The 17,535-nt window shown below is 49.5% G+C and overlaps 1 protein-coding gene across 3 annotated transcripts in view; it reads left to right on the top strand.

The window, feature by feature from the left end:
• Positions 1 to 7,127: 7,127 nt before the first annotated feature.
• hsd11b2 (hydroxysteroid (11-beta) dehydrogenase 2) overlaps positions 7,128 to 17,535 on the top strand; it is a 32,148-nt gene continuing 21,740 nt past the window's right edge. For all 3 annotated transcript variants that reach the window (XR_004576828.1, XR_003782927.2, XM_029125401.2), the window contains exon 1: positions 7,128 to 7,694. Coding sequence is in view for 1 of the 3 variants with exons in the window: in XM_029125401.2 (XP_028981234.2) it covers positions 7,427 to 7,694 (268 nt within the window). In the remaining 2 variants the exon portion in view is untranslated. The remainder of the gene's footprint in view (positions 7,695 to 17,535) is intronic.

Genomic DNA, 17,535 nt, shown 5'->3' on the forward strand with positions numbered 1-17,535 from the left:
ACGGAGGGTCGGTGGCCGGCGGAGGGTCAAAGGCCGGGAGAGCCGACGGAGGGTCGGTAGCCGGAAGAGCCGACGGAGGGTCGGTAGCCGGAAGAGCCGACGGAGGGTCGGTAGCCGGAAGAGCCGAAGGAGGGTCGGTAGCCGGAAGAGCCGAAGGAGGGTCGGTAGCCGGAAGAGCCGACGGTGGGTCGGTAGCCGGAAGAGCCGACGGTGGGTCGGTAGCCGGAAGAGCCGACGGTGGGTCGGTAGCCGGAAGAGCCGACGGTGGGTCGGTAGCCGGAAGAGCCGACGGTGGGTCGGTAGCCGGAAGAGCCGACGGTGGGTCGGTAGCCGGAAGAGCCGACGGTGGGTCGGTAGCCGGAAGAGCCGACGGTGGGTCGGTAGCCGGAAGAGCCGACGGTGGGTCGGTAGCCGGAAGAGCCGGCGGAGGAGCAGGAGACGGGGGAGCCGGCGGGGGAATAGGAGCCGGCGGAGGAGCAGGAGCCGGGGGAGGCGGCGGAGGGTCCGGTGCCGGCGGAAGAGCCGGCGGAGGAGCAGGAGATGGGGAAACCGGCGGAGGGTCAGGAGCCGGCGGAAGAGCCGGCGGAGGAGTAGGAGCCGGCGGAGGAGCAGGAGCCGGGGAAGCCGGCGGAGGGTCCGGAGCCGGCGGAAGAGCCGGCGGAGGAGTAGGAGCCGGGGGAGCCGGCGGAGGAATAGGAGACGGGGGAGCCGGCGGAGGGTCAGGAGCCTGCGGAAGAGCCGGCGGAGGAGTAGGAGACGGGGAAACCGGTGGAGGGTCAGGAGCCGGCGGAAGAGCCGGCGGAGGAGTAAGTGCCGGCGGAGGAGCAGGAGCCGGTGGAGGAGCAAGAGCCGGGGGAGCCGGCGGAGGGTCCGGAGCCGGCGGAAGGGCCGGCGATGGTTCCGGAGCAGGCGGAAGAGCCGGCGGAGGGTCCGGAGCCGGCGGAAGAGCCGGCGGAGGAGTAGGAGACGGGGTAGCCGGCGGGGGAATAGGAGCCGGTGGAGGAGCAGGAGCCGGGGGAGCCGGCGGAGGGTCAGAACCCTGTGGGAGAGCCGGCGAAGGAGCCGGAGACGGGGAAGCCGGCGGAGGGTCAGGGAGAGCCGGCGGAGGGACAGGGAGAGCCGGGACAGGCGAGGGCACCGCTGAGGCCGGGACAGGCGAGGGCGCCGCTGAGGCCGGGACAGGCGAGGGCGCCGCTGAGGCCGGGACAGGCGAGGGCGCCGTGGGACGATGCGGGGGCTCCTGGGCAGGTGAAGGCGCTGCGGGACAAGGCGGCCAGTCAACCGCGGGCTCGGGCGGCGGCGGCCAGTCATCCGCGGCCTCGGGCGGCCAGTCAACCGCTGGCTCGGGCGGCGGCGGCCAGTCATCCACGGCCCCGGGCGGCGGCGGCCAGTCATCCGCTGGCTCGGGCGGCGGCGGCCAGTCATCCGCTGGCTCGGGCGGCGGCGGCCAGTCATCCGCGGGCCCGGGCGGCGGCGGCCAGTCATCCGCGGTCCCGGGCGGCGGCGGCCAGTCATCCGCGGGCCCGGGCGGCGGCGGCCAGTCATCCGCGGGCCCGGGCGGCGGCCAGTCCACGGCGGGTCCTGGCGGCGGCGAAAACAGGGCAGCGGGAGGAGCTGGCGGCTGAGGCCACTGGGCAGCGGGTGGAGCTGGCGGCTGAGGCCACTGGGCAGCGGGTGGAGCTGGCGACTGAGGCCACTGGGCAGCGGGTGGAGCTGGCGGCTGAGGCCACTGGGCAGCGGGTGGAGCTGGCGGCTGAGGCCACTGGGCAGCGGGAGGAGCTGGCGGCTGAGGCCACTGGGCAGCGGGAGGAGCTGGCGGCTGCGGCCACTGGGCAGCGGGAGGAGCTGGCGGCTGCGGCCACTGGGCAGCGGGAGGAGCTGGCGGCTGAGGCCACTGGGCAGCGGGAGGAGCTGGCGGCTGCGGCCACTGGGCAGCGGGAGGAGCTGGCGGCTGCGGCCACTGGGCAGCGGGAGGAGCTGGCGGCTGCGGCCACTGGGCAGCGGGAGGAGCTGGCGGCTGCGGCCACAGGGCAGCGGGAGGAGCTGGCGGCTGCGGCCACAGGGCAGCGGGGGGCGCTGGCTGCGGCTCCCAGGCAGCGGGGGGCGCTGGCTGCGGCTCCCAGGCAGCGGGGGGGCGCTGGCTGCGGCTCCCAAGCAGCGGGGGGCGCTGGCTGCGGCTCCCAAGCAGCGGGGGGGCGCTGGCTGCGGCTCCCAAGCAGCGGGGGGCGCTGGCTGCGGCTCCCAAGCAGCGGGGGGCGCTGGCTGCGGCTCCCAAGCAGCGGGGGGCGCTGGCGGCGCTGGCTGCGGCTCCCAGGCAGCGGGGGGCGCTGGCGGCGCTGGCTGCGGCTCCCAGGCAGCGGGGGGCGCTGGCTGCGGCTCCCAGGCAGCAGGGGGCGCTGGCGGATCTGGCTGCGGCTCCCAGGCAGCGGGGGACGCTGGCTGCGGCTCCCAAGCAGCGGGGGGCGCTGGCTGCGGCTCCCAAGCAGCAGGGGGCGCTGGCTGCGGCTCCCAGGCAGCGGGGAGCGCTGGCTGCGGCTCCCAGGCAGCGGGGGACGCTGGCTGCGGCTCCCAAGCAACGGGGGGCGCTGGCTGCGGCTCCCAAGCAGCAGGGGGTGCTGGCGGCGCTGGCTGCGGCTCCCAGGCAGCGGGGGGCGCTGGCGGCGCTGGCTGCGGCTCCCAGGCAGCGGCGGACGCTGGCTGCGGCTCCCAAGCAGCGGGGGGCGCTGGCTGCGGCTCCCAAGCAGCAGGGGGTGCTGGCGGCGCTGGCTGCGGCTCCCAGGCAGCGGGAGGTGCTGGCGGCGCTGGCTGCGGCTCCCAGGCAGCGGGGGGGCGCTGGCAGCGCTTGCTGCGGCTCCCGGGCAGCAGGGGAAGCAGGGCGCCGCGGGGTAGGCCGCGGGGTAGGCCGCGGGGTAGGCCGCGGGGTGGTAGTAGGCTGCGGAGTAGGGAGTGGGGCACGCCGACTGGACAGGGGACCACTCGTACCATCCAACCCGTGGCTGGTAGGAGGCACGGGCTGCTGCTTCCTCCTCTGGCCTCCTCTCCTACGGCCCGTCCTCTCCGTCCTCTGCATCTCCTGTAGGAGCTCCTTGACGACCCCCTCCTCCTGCCGGCTGAGGGGCTTGACATCACCCCACTGGTCCACGCCCCATAGCACCCCCCCAAAAAAGTCTTGGGGCGACCTCCGGGTTTGCGCCTCCGGGGGGTCTTCCTCCACTCTCCCATACACATCCTCGTCGTCCGGGGAGAGGGAGTCAGCCCCCCAATCGCCTCTCCAGGCATACTCCCCTCTCAACGGGTGTACCGGAGGGGCGTAGCCGGAATAAGCGCAGAGACGCCGAGCTTCCTCCTCCGGCGTCTCTGGCTTCTCCCACAACCACAGGGAGTTGTCCCTGTGGCCATGGCGGGTCTTCCTCGTGCGTCTGCGGTTCCTTTTTTGGTGGTTCATTCTGTAACAACTTGTCAAGGTGTAGTGTTGGAGGGAACCAGGCGCAGGCAGTACTCTCGTTCGTGGGATTTATTAAAACAACAAACAAACCAAACACGAACGGAAAAACAATACTAATGACTGAATGAAATAAAAGTGCGCAACATGCGTCTTAACAATTAACATTCAAACAGTACATTCAATAACACTCACCGATTAAATGCACACACAGCAACAATGACAGCGACAGCAACAATGATCCACAATGTGGGGAGCAGAGGGGAAACATATATACACATACAAACGAGCTAGATTGGGACCTGGTGTGGAAGATGGGAAACGTGACAGTCCGGGATGTGTTCGTGAGAATATGGGAACTTGTGGAAATATGGCACGGTGGCGCTGCTGCTCACCGCACCATGACATATGACAAATTAAATATATGTGTTAAAACTGGTGATAGTCAATGGCGATAACCACCCAACTAACATTAATGGTTTAAAATGCTTTTAAACTTATCGTTCTCTTTATAGTTGTCTGTTTCCACATGTCACAAAAATCTGAATGATATAAGCTGAATTGAAAGGCTTTGAAAATAAAAAGCGCTGCAGTTTCACTCGTAATTTTTTCACTCGCAATTTTCAGACAAACATGAAGGGTCTTCATTTTGTTTAAATGATAACACTCCATCATGGCCGTCAGAAGGGCTATTTTTTACATACATTTAAATTCCTGTAGATTTGAATAGGAAGAGGGTGAGGAGAGATGTGTGGGGGGGTAGGAGGACAGGTAGAAGGAAGAGGAGACAAAAGATGCATTAACAGGTGAGAGAAGATCCCTAAGAGACAAAGGGACAGAGATAGTGGAATACAGTAAGTGTGAAGTAACCCACCTGATGATGGAATGGGGTCTTTCTCTCTATTTCACTTCAAGTTCAGACCTGTAGCAGTAGGTTGTGTGCTTCATTAAAAAGAACAGGAAGGCATGCTAAAAACACATTCCTATTTACAGCAGTGACCTACAGCAGGAGAGAACCGGGCTCAAGGGCTCATGGTTTTTCACCTTGTCGCTTCCAGGATTAGAACCAGCAACCTTTACATTACTGGCCGAACAATCTTGACCACATGTCATGTTACAGCTTAAAGTTTGCAGTTAGATTGAAATACAATGCAGGTTTAATACATGACTAGTTCATAATTACACATTGTATGTTCCACACACTCTACTATTTTTGGATAATAAAATCAGGGCACAGGGTTGGTTAACACCACTGACCCCCCTTAATGAACACTGAGCTTGGTAGGTCTGCTTCTTTATGCTTAGCGCCCGTTGTTGGGAATGGCATCCAGTTGGTACTTTGTTTGGATGCCTTAGTGCTTTTGGGTCGGTTTGTTTAAATGGCTAAGGATTTTTAAATGGCTAAGGGACCAGAGCGTAGTGGGACGAGATGGCCCCAGCCGAATTCCAGCCGTCCGTCCCTGGGCGGTGCTGAGACAAGTTGCACAGCCCCTATGCTGGACCTCGGGGCACTCTTGGTATGCTGCGAGCAGGACTCGAACACCTGGCTGTAGAGACACGGCCATCCTGTGATGCTGTGACCTCAGTCACTCTGACCTGTCCTCTTCTGGAGCGACTGAGAGTAATATTGAGAGAAATGAGACTTTCCAAAGCAGCACCTGTGACCTGGAGGATGAGTCTTGGACAACTTCTGAAATGTCGCCTGACCCTTCTGCTACAGTTAACACCACCCCACCCACACACACACACACACGCATGCACACGCACACTGATCACTGCAGTGGGAATATACTGTGCCCTGCACAAGGGCACATCAACTGATTACATCAGAATCAGAAAGTGCTTTCAAGGAATTTGTTCTGGCCCGTTAGTGCAAACAATTTATACAAAATAAATAAAAATAAATAGATAGTAGACTGTGAATAAATAATAAAAAATAAATTTACAAAAACTTCAACTTTCTGGTACTTGTACGATGCTCTTGGCCTCCAGGCTATTGCTCTCATGCCCTTGGCCTTGAAGATCACAGTCGTGTCTAAGAAAACACCACATTGCTCATTGCAACCCTTTCAAACTGGACTTAAAAGCAGTAAAACATACAGTAAAGACAGGTAGGTCAGGGTCTGCGATCACGAATGGGTTAATTAATAGACCACTCAGACAGCTCTTTGTTTTTGAGAACAATTAGTGAGGGAGGGATTGGTGAAACAGAGAGGTATAACCCATTTCCCTCAATAGGTGGGGAGGAGGGGATGAGAGGAAAGGTATTCTGGGGAATATAGGACATAGCTATGTCCTGTTTCCATTGCCTCCCCCAGTGTCCCAGAATCTCACCCTGTCTCACCCAATCCACACCTGTCAAGTGATTTTCAGTCAACAATGGCTTTTTCTTTCATGGAGAAGCTGACCTGGCTGGTTGACCTGTTTGGAACTGAAACTGGAAACTGCTTGTTGAGTGATGCAAATGTTGTTGTACTCTTTTTGGATTTGGCTGGAACATCCCCTCCTCCCATTCCTTGACAATGAGAGGCTACGGAACACACTGACGGCAGAAGGGATGAGGGGACAGACTCCACAGGGGTAACATGAGGGGATGAGGGAACAGTGTCTGCAGAGGGGATGAGGGAACATGGTGGGATGAGGGGACACTGGCTGCAGAGGGGATGAGGGAACATGAGAGGATGAGGGAACGTTGAATGCAGAGGGGATGAAGGAACATGGGGGGTTAGGGGACACTGGCTGCAGAGGGGATGAGGGAACGGGGATGAGGGGACACAGGCTGCAGAGGGGATGAGGGAACATGCAGTGATGATAAAACATAAGGAGATGAGGAAACATGAAGGGATGAGGGAAATGAGGAGATGTGGGGAGAGTGGCTGCATAGAGGATAAGGGAACGTGATGGGATGAGGGGACATGGACTGCATAGGGGACAAGGGAACATAAGGGGATGAGGAAACAAGAGAGGATGAAGAAATGTAAGGGGATGAGGGAACATAAGAGGATGAAAAAACATAAGGGGATGAGAGAACATGGCGGGGATGAGGGGACATTCACTGCATAGGGGATGAGGAAACATGAGGGGACAACGACTGCATAGGGGATGAGGGAGCTTGAGATGATGAGGAAATAAGAGGGGATTGGGAAACAAAGGGATGAGGGAACATGAGGGGATGAGGGAACATGAGGAGTGGTGGGGACATTTACTGCAGAAGGGATGAGGGAACGTGAGGTGATGATGAAATAAGAGGGGATTGGGGAACAAAGGGATGAGGGAACATGAGGGGATGAGGGGACACAGTACACAGAAAACTCCTGAAAATAGTTGTTTGTGTGATAATGTGTGTAAGACCATAAAAGAAAGAGATTAGGGGAGAACAAATGTGTACTGTATGTGTGTGACTGAGAGATAGAGAGAGAGTGTGCAGGCTGTGTGAAAGAGAATGACTGTATTTGCATTTGTGTGTGTGTGAGACTGAGATTTGGAAGGGAAGGTGGTGGTAGTGGTGTGTGTGTGTGTGTGTGTGTGGGTGTGTGGGTGTGTGTGTGGGTGGTGGGGGTTCTGTCTTAAACTGCAGTAAAACTTTAGCCATTGGGCACATATTAGATTTGTGTTAGTGTAGTCCCTCCCCTTTCCAGAGCAGCTTGGCTCTATATATAAACCAGAGAGAGAGAGAATAGTGAGCCCTGGCTTCCCATTGCACCAGTCTGATCCTCTCTGGTCTCACACCCCCAGTCAGTGTTGGACACACACAGAGACAGACAGGCAGACAGACACACACAGAGACAGGCAGGCAGACAGACAGACACAGAGACAGACTGACACACACATAGACGGACGCAGCAGAGGTGCAGAGACCGACCAAGAGGAGCCACACAGACAGAGAGTCAGAGCAGTTGAGAGACAGTGAAGAGAAAGAGAGACACAAAGAAAGAGAGACAGGCTAAAGAACAAGCTGAGACTCCCTCTTCTGTCTCTCCTGCCATGGAAAACTACTTAGATTGGATCTACATGGGGGTGATGTCGGTGTTCGTCGGTGGGGCCGTCCGGAAGTTCCTGGCCTCCCACATCAGTGCCGCCCCAACCGTGGTAGCCTGGCTGGGGGTCACCCTGGTGGTGGAGAAGCTCTGGTCCCACAGCGTGCCGGCCGTTCTGGCGCTGGGAGCCATCTGTGTCGCCTGCTGCCTGTACTCTGCCAAAACGGCCCCAGCACCAGTTCTGCCTGTCGAGGGCAAGGCGGTCCTCATCACAGGTAAGGAACCAGGAACCTGCAAGGTTTGCTCCCTCTCTCCCTCTCTCCCTCTCTCTCTCCCTCTCTCTCTCTCTCTCTCTCTCCTTCTCTGTGTGCTTAGTGTGCCAGTCTATTCTTCTCCAGAGTACCACTGTACCGCTCTGTTTCTTTGTCTTTCTCTTTTCTGTCTCTCACTTTGCTTTCTGTAAACTGTTGCTTTGTTACTCTGGAGCAGAGCAAATATAATTCTCTCTATCTATTTTTATTTTTCTGTCATTCCAAATGCATTATATGGACAATTTGTTTGTTTCACTTGCGTCCTAAAATGCACCAAGAAATATTCACAATATATCACTTGTTTTCCCTGGTATGAAGTTCATCTGTGACTGTTGCAGAGTGACTGTGTCATAACTTTCTGAGAAGGACTCCCCATCTAGGAATGCCTGTATGGAAGAGACAGCACTAGTAATCCAGTATATCGATGTGAGCTTTTAACTTTAAAAAAGTATGATCAATGTGACGTGGAACAAGCATTAACTCCATGTTTTTGACCATGTATTGCCAGTTATCGCCAAATGTTTTTAACTACATACCTGGTTTTATATTAAAAACAAAAGCTGATAGAATAGATTGATGCAAAACCAATGCAGTGCAAAAGCCAATCAACAAATTAGTGTATGTATTTTAGAAAAGATTGTCTTTTTGACATACTTGACTATATTTATGTAGAGAAAACAATGTGTTAAAAAAAATTAAGCGTGCGCGCATGCGCATGCGTGTGTGCGTGTGCGTGTGTGTGCGTGTGTGTGTGCGTGTGTGGCCTCTCAATCCAGGAAATACTACGGCCTTTTTGTCTTTTAAAAACAGCTAACCTGTTCCTGTGAAGTCTTGAAAAAGGGCACTTAAAATGTCTATATAGCACTGCAGAATATTTAGGTGCACGCAAGTAAACCTGTGCAAAATTCCGTCTCTGTGGGGTGTTGTGCAGTATGTGCTTTGTCACTATGTGTGTGTTTGTGTGTCTGTGCATGTACACTAGTCCATGCTTGTACACGCGCCCGTGCTTGCGTGCGTGTGTCTGTCTGCGTGCACATATCAACTGCAGGTTTCAGTGTGTGACTGCTACCTGGCCTGGTACAGAACGTACTGTACCTAGGTGCGCGCGCGTTTACTCATCCGTCCGCAGCAACAGCGGTTAACCCGTGTAACGCCGGCCTCTCAGCCGCTGCGGCGAATCAAAAGGAGCCCGTGAAGAGCTGTGTTTTACTCGGCTGTGTGGAGGGTAAGCACCACTTCAACATAGCTCTGACCTTCACCACAGGAGCCAGCCGTACAGTAAGGACAAACACAGAAAACAACTCAGCCCCTGTGCGTCTGGATGTCAGCCACTCAACTGACAATCGGACTGCATTCACCCTGCAAAGCCCCTAATGACCCTCTAAGCCAATGCTTAGATATCATGCAGCCAGGATAACTGCATTTTAATTGTGATATGTTATGATGCCAAAGGTGGCGTGGGGGTTTAGTAAAGTTTGCCAGGTTGCTCAGCTGTTCTTCGTTCACTCAATCTATATTTAGAAAAAGAAAAAGAAGTGGATACTGAAGAGTCATAGGGTGCAGATAAAAGGAGTGTGTTGTGTCACTCACCTGTGCTCTAATTACCATCACCATACAGTTGTTTTATATTGTATGATTTAGATTATATTTCCTTGTGGGTGGTAAATAGTTAAAAATATTGTGCAAACATTTCATCTCACTCGTTGTCCTTCTCTCTCTCTCTCTCTCTCTCTCTCTCTCTCTCTCTTGGACTTTCGACAAAGGCGTGTATCAACTTCAACAACCTCCCACACACAGAGAATTCCTTAGATCTGTCCAAGAGAGAGAGATAGAGCATGACAAAGAGATAATCTATTTGTAGGTTACATGGCAACACTTAACAAAGTCAACTGTATCCTCAGCATTTAGCCTCTACCAATATTAACCTTTAAAATTAGTCTTTACTAATGGCTTTTACTATTAGTTTTTTGTACTTAGTCTTTAATATTAATCTTTATTATGAACGTTTACTAATGACCTTTCCTGTTACTCTTCATTATTTGCCTTTACGATTTTTTCAGTTGCCTTTACTGTTAGTTTTTATTCACAATCAGTCTTTACAATTACCCGTGGTGTTATAGTAGCTCTATTTTAACATAATAATGTTGGGTACCACCATATTGTTGGGTCTTGGATCTGGATTGAGTGTGTGTAGTGGGAGATCAGTGCTATGCAATATTGAAGTCACTTGTCACAATAGTGAATTGCGAACACCATCTCTTTGATTCAGACGTGTTTACTCAGCACTTTGTTAAACCATTGGCAGCAATTACCACCTCTTCTTGGGTGTGATGCAATAAGCTCAGTACACTTATTTGGGCAGTTTCTTGCTGCACAGGCATGTTGTGCACAGACATTTTCGGCCACTCAAAGTCATTCACAAACTTGCCTTGGCTGTGCGCTAAGGGTTGTTTGCCTATTGGAAAGTGAACCTTCACCCCAGTCTGAGGTCTTGAGCAGTCTTAAAAAGGTTTAACCAGTCTCCCACTCTCTACCGCTGAAAAACATCCCCACACCATTATGGTGCCACCACCATGCTTTACCATAGGGACGCTACTGGCTAGGTGATGAGTGGTGCCTGGTTTCTTCCAGACGTGACAGCTGCAATGGAAAAGAAGGCGGGATAGATGGATAGAGAAAGCATGTTGTGTTTCCCTATAGACCTGAATGAAAAGGCAATCAAACAATAAAGCTCTAAAAATGTCATATGTTTTGGTTTATAGCAGTGCTTATATCAGTGTTATCTCAATCACCCAATAGATTTTTTTTTGTCTTATCTCAATCAACGCGTGATTGTTCGATTGCCCTCTGGATTTGATAGTTCGCCCACTGTGCTTTACATGACTGTGCTTTGATGCCTTGTAAGTGGCCCGTTAAAGGTTGAAAACCCAATTTTCCTGTTTGTTTGTGGATACATCTAGAATCGGAACAATACGCCCTAATAAATGGCCCTAGGCCAGCCTGACTCTCTAACATCTCAGTCTGAAACACTGGGCTGAAACACTGGGCTGAAACACCGGGATGAAACGCTGGACTGTTTAATCACTGGGTTGAAATGTTGGGCTATTGAAACACCGGGCTGAAGCACTGGGCTGAAGCACCGGGCTGAAGCACTTGGCTGTAGATTGATGGAGAAAGAGGTCTTTGCCAGGTTATTACCAAGCCCACCCCAGGGGCTCCCCAGAGAGCTTGTCTGGTACCATAGGAGGTCGTCTGGAGGCATAGTAACTTAAATCCTCCTGCACACCTCACCCCTCCCAAAACTCACCCACTTCCACCTCACCCTCCCAAAACCCTCACCCTCCTACCTCACCCCCGGGTTAGCCAAGACCCCCCGTCTGGTTTGACACGGTTAACAGACTTCACAACGGCCCTGCTCCAACATACACCTCACCCATTGATGTCCCTTCCCCCTCACATCCGCCTCTCCCTCCCCACTCTCACACGTCACCCCTTCATGTCTACCTTCTCTCAGACGCAGCTTATTTACGACTCTGATACCGCTGCAGCCTGCCTCGGTCAGAGGCCAAGTTGTTTGACAGACTTTGTTTAATTGCCCCTTATTCTCTTGGAAGCCTGCACTGAGTCACTCAGACTCAACTGGAAATTAAAGGAGAAATTGGAAAAAGCCGTAAACCTCTTAAGAAGCCAAATGAAGTGGGCACAAAGGAGGCTGGCATTCTTCAAAGGATGAAGGAGCTAGAGTCACAGGACAAACTGGCTGACTCGACACCTTCTGGGAAAATGTCCCAAAAAACCCTCTCTTCCCTGTGAGCCCGGGTCAAAAGTAGAGCACTAGGTAGGCAACGAAGTGCCATTTGGAACGCTGTCTGTTTTGCTCTCCCATCGCCACATCAGCTCTCCCCTGAGTCCCACACATCCACACAATGCATCTACATGAAACTAACTTAGTGGTGGCACTGGAGCATCCTGAACATGCAATCTGCCTACAAGGAAACAAACGGTACAAGGGGTTCGAACGTACACAGGGTGGTACCTTCTAAAAAAGGCACTACATTATTTCAGAAACTGCACTAAGCTTGAGCAAATATGTGTCGAGGAAACAAAATGTAATATGACAATGATCTTCCATAAAATAAAATAGCATGTGGCCTTTCCACTGCTATGTATGAGTGGCATACTGCCATTTGGGCTTGCTACCTATCTTGGGAATAGTCAAATTCCCATTCCAATTCCTACCCTAATAACACTGTATAATTTGTGGACATGGACATTTTCGTCAGCCCTTAGGGATGGTTATACTTGGTTGCTCCGTGACTTAATTTAATTGATGAAGAATGGTGAAATCAAGCCCAGGGAGGAGTGAAAGAAATTACTTCACAAATACATAATTTTTTTAATGCATTTTTGCCATTTCAAAATGTTATACAATACATGATATACATTTGTAAATGTATTTGGAATACACACTTGTTTGGAAATATATACACATACATTGACCAATGTGTATTCTAAAAATACTACTACCAACCCACACACACACACACACAGTAGATAACACTACATTTAATTTAGATGAATGAAACTTGCTGCAATCAAGAGAATATAAAGATCAAAATGGCAACTGTTGGTGGTCACTCTCCGGGGTAACTTGGAACACTTTTCCGACTTCCTCCAGATACTGACATCAAAGACATTGTCTGGTGTATTGTGTACTGGAGTGGAATGTTCTGGTGACATAAGAAGTCTGATTCTGTTCTTTCAGCTCCATAAACAGAATGAAAAAAGAATGCTACAAAAATAAACTACAAAACTAAAAACAAACAACATGTCACATTGGCACCAGCAGTGAGCGCCATGTTAGTTACCAGGTAAACATTATCAGTGAGTTTATAGGCCTTCCAAGTCAGTGGCCTGGCCAAAGAGTTTCGCATGCGTGTGTTTTGCTTTACAGCGCAGAGTAACTCTTTACTTTGCTAGTGTGAATCAACATTTGTATTTAAATGTTGTGTTAATGTTATTCAAATGACATGAATGGAATCTTTGTCACGAGGGCAAACGGTTCCATTAGCAGCATCAAATATGTTTTCTTATAAAATTACACTCTAAATATCTAATACTATCAATCAATCATCAATCAAATTTATTTATAAAGCCCTTTTTACATCAGCAGTTAAAACTTAGAAAATGCATTCCTTATATATACCAGGATTTATAGTGGAGAAGGAGAACTGACCCTACTCCCCCAGCACAATAATATAGCAGCGTACGACCTTGGGCTGAGACAGGGGGGTCCGGTGACACTGGCCCTATCTGGGGGAGGCACTTGAAAGTTTGCACTGAGTTTGCATTTCTAACCTTAATTGCCAAATCATTCCACAGTAGTGGAGCTCTATGAGAAAAGGCCCTGCCTCCGGCTGTTTGTTTAGAAATTCTAGGTACAATTAAAAGGCCTGCATCTTGCCATCTAAGGTTACCCATAGTTATGTATGGCTTGATCATTTCAGCGAGGTAAGTAGGAGCAAGTCCATGTATTGATTTATAGGTTTATAAAACCTTAAAATCAGCCCTAACCCTAACAGGCAGCCAGTGTAAGGACGCTAGTACAGAAGTAATGTGTTTAAAAAAAAAATTGTAGTTACGATTCTAGCAGCCGTGTGCAGCCTTAATTGAAGTTTATTTATTGATTTGTCTGGGTAACCGGAAAGAAGAGAATTGCAGTAATCTAATATTGAAGTAATAAAAGCATGGATTTGTTTTTCTGTATCCATTTTTGATAAAAAGTTTCTGATTTTTGCAATGTTTCGAAGATGAAAATAAGCAACTCTTGAGACATATTTTACATATGACCATACAGCCATCGAGGTTCACAGTGAGATCTGCCAACAAAGCTCTTTGTTTCTTGGGTCCTAAAACAAGCATTTCTGTTTTTCTTGAGTTTAAAAGCAAGAAGTTCTCTGTCATCCACTACCTAATATTCGAAACACATGCTTCCATAGTAGCTAATTTTGGGGCTTCTCCATGCTTCATTGAAATATATAATTTTGTGTCATCAGCATAACAGTGAAAATTGTCATTGTGATTTCGGATTACATCACCCAGACGCAGCATATATAGTGAGAACAATAATGGGCCCAGAACCCAGCCTGGAGGAACACCAAAACATACCTTTGATTTTTTTCAGAGGATATGCCATCCACACATACAAACTGATATCTTTCAGATAAATATGATTTAAACCAGGCTAGAACATGTCCACGTAGCCCAATATAGGTTTCCAATCTCTCTAAGAGAAGGGAGTGATCAATAGTGTCAAAAATAGCACTAAGATCAAGAAGCAACAGGACAGAGGCGGAACCTTTGTCTGAGGCCATTAGAAGGTCATTTGCTACCTTCACGAGTGCAGTCTTAGTACTATGATAGGGTCTGAAACCAGACTGGAGCATTTCATAAATGTTATTTGTCTTCAGGAAGGCATTCACAGTTGTTGGGAAACAGATTATTCTAAGATCTTTGAGAGGGACGGGAGGTTCAATATTGGCCTATAATTGTTTAATATGTCAGGATCCCGATTTGATTTTTTTAGAAGAGGCTTGGTACACATCCAGAGGAAAGGGACCAATGTATTATGTTCATCATTGGCTGACCTAGCACAGGAAATAGCTCCTTAAGTAATTTTGCTGGAATCAGGTCAAGCTGACAATTTTTCGGTTTAGAACTCATTACAAATTTAGTGAATGTGTTGAGCGATACAGGATAAAAAAATTCAAGTTTCCCCATTGACACCTGGTCAGGGGGGTTCAAGACATTCTCAGGACAACTGAGATTTTGGGGACTATAACTATTTAAGGACGAGTCAGTTATTTGTTTTCTAAGGTTGATGATATTTTCATCAAAGTAGTTCATTTATTCATTACAGCTAAAGTGAAGACCCACTTCACTTGTTGAGTGTTGTTTTTTTGTGAACTTTGCAACTGTATCGAAGATACATTTTGGACTGTTTTTGATCACCTCAATCAGGTTGGAGAAATAAGCTGATCGAGCAGATGTAAGTGCTTTTCGGTATTGTAATGTACTGTCTATCCAGGCTAATCTGAGTATTTCCAACTTGGTGGAGCGCCAATTTTGCTCAAATTTTCTGGAGGCTTGCTTGAGTGCTCTAGTATTGTCGGTGTACCAGGGAGCACATTTCTTGTTGTATATTTCTTTTGTTTTTAGTGGTGCAACCATATCTAAAGTATTTCGCAGTGTTGAGTTTTGATCCTGGATTTGATCGTTTACGGATATGTTTACTCTGTCGTTGATGAGCGAACTCGTAAGAATATCAAGACATCTATTTGTAGCCAGAGAATTTATATTACGGCTTTTGAAACTCATTGTTTGCGGAGCAAGTGGATTTCTTGTTTTAACGGTAAATGTAATAAGACAGTGATCCGATATTCCAGGATTATTGGGGGAAATTATTTGATCTACAATATCTACAGTGGGGAGAACAAGTATTTGATACACTGCTGATTTTGCAGGTTTTCCTACTTACAAAGCATGTAGAGGTCTGTCATTTTTATCATAGGTACACTTTAATCTCAAAAATCCAGAAATACACATTGTATGATTTTTTTAATAATAATTTGCATTTTATTGCATGACATAAGTATTTGATCACCTACCAACCAGTACAAATTCCAGCTCTCACAGACCTGTTTTTCTTTAAGTAGCCTGTTCTCCACTCATTACCTGTATTAACTGCACCTGTTTGAAATCGTTTCCTGTATAAAAGACACCTGTCCAAACACTCAATCAGACTCCAACCTTTCCTCAATGGCCAAGACCAGAGAGCTGTGTAAGGACATCAGGGATAAAATTGTAGACCTGCACAAGGCTGGGATGGGCTACAGGACATTGGGCAAGCAGCTTGGTGAGAAGGCAACAACTGTTGGCGCAATTATTAGAAAATGGAAGAAGTTCAAGATGATGGTCAATATCGCTTGGTCTGGGGCTCCATGCAAAATCTCACATCGTGGGGCATCACTGATCATGAGGAAGGTGAGGGATCAGCCCAGAACAACATTGCAGGACCTGGTAAATGACCTGAAGAGAGCTGGGACCACAGTCTCAAAGAAAACCATTACACACTACACCGTCATGGATTAAAATCCTGCAGTGCACGCAAGGTCCACCTGCTCAAGCCAGCGCATGTCCAGGCGCGTCTGAAGTTTGCCTAGCCAGTCTCCAGATCTGAACCCAATAGAAAATCTTTGGAGGGAGCTGAAAGTCCGTATTGCCCAGCGACAGACCCGAAACCTGAAGGATCTGGAGAAGGTCTGTATGGAGGATAAATAAAATAAAATGCAAATTAATTACTTAAAAATCATACAATGTGATTTTCTGGATTTTTGTTTTAGATTCAGTCACTCACAGTTGAAGAAAATTCTCACAGAAGTCTGAAAATTACAGACTTCTACGTGCTTTGTAAATGGGAAAACCTGCAACTCGGCAGTGTATCAAATACTTGTTCTCCCCACTGTATTTCTCGTGACAGGACTAAATCTAAGGTATGATTGTGGCAGTGTGTTGGACCTGAGACATTTTTGATAAAACCCATTCACTCAATTATGGCTTCAAAGGCTTTTTGAAGAGGGTCATTGGACTTTTCCATATGAATATTGAAATCGCCAAAGATTAGAATACTATCTGCCATGACTACAATTGCATTATAAAGACACTGCACTTCTTTTTAACATTAACATTAACTGGTATTGGCAACACAGCTCTCAACTAGTCTTTCCACAAGCGCATGCCTTGTCTTTGCACTGAACGTTGATTTTAAAAATGTTAAATTAGATTTTCTGTTCCAATCGGTGGGGGTGGGAGCAAATTGGAGAATGTTCTTTTCTATTTTCACGTAATTTTTTCCATGCCTGTCCCCATCGGTTTAACAACTTTCTGGGTCCAATTAGTTTTGTCACATTTACTATTTGTGATTTGAGATGTTGTTTCATACCTTTCCCTGAAATAAGGTCCATGAGAAAAGGTGGTTTGTCCAACCAGTGATATGAATTATATTTTTCTATTTCCATTGTGATCTGTAAAATATTAGTTTCTACACAAATAGATAATCTAATGAAAGGTGCATTTTCAGATGGGCATGGCTTAAGCCATGTTGAATGGTTTGATCCAGCATTGATGAGTCATCCGAGTACTTGTCCTTCTACAATATAATAATTGCCTTTGTACATTAAAACAGTCGTCCTTGTGTTCAGTCACACTTATTTGAGCTGTCATTAGCTCATTATTCACCACAACTCTGGTAGATATGCCAAAGTTTGCTAGGGTAATGGATATGGTAAATTAATGTTAGAGCCGTCGTAAGGTGAAAGCGAAGGTCAACTTCCAGGTGACATTTAGAGTCAAGTACATCTGGTCACTACAGAGCAAAGGGGGGTCCTTGCAGTCTCCCTCGACGACTTGGTGTTGAATTGAGCTGCAGGGAGCTGATGACCCCCCCCCCCCCCCCCCCCACTAACCATGACCAAAAGCAGTGCCATGCATTGGGAGTGCCAGCTGGACCACCGCCTCTTTAAGGACACGGAGATGTCCCTTTTCCTTCTGGATCACGGCCACCCTCTCCATGTTGTGTAACCCCCGCCCGCAAACGCCAGGCACCCAACCTGCCGTCACGAAGCCAGAGCTCCGTCGCACCACTCGTATCCCATAATGCCCTGCACGCCCTGTTCACATGTCCTGGAGATTGGGATGCAACCCGACACCGTTCCGCTGCAGCTGGCTCCGGCTGAGGCCTCCATTG

The sequence above is a fragment of the Esox lucius genome, chromosome 2 (genome assembly GCF_011004845.1).
Source record: "Esox lucius isolate fEsoLuc1 chromosome 2, fEsoLuc1.pri, whole genome shotgun sequence".
NCBI classification, from domain to species: domain Eukaryota; kingdom Metazoa; phylum Chordata; class Actinopteri; order Esociformes; family Esocidae; genus Esox; species Esox lucius.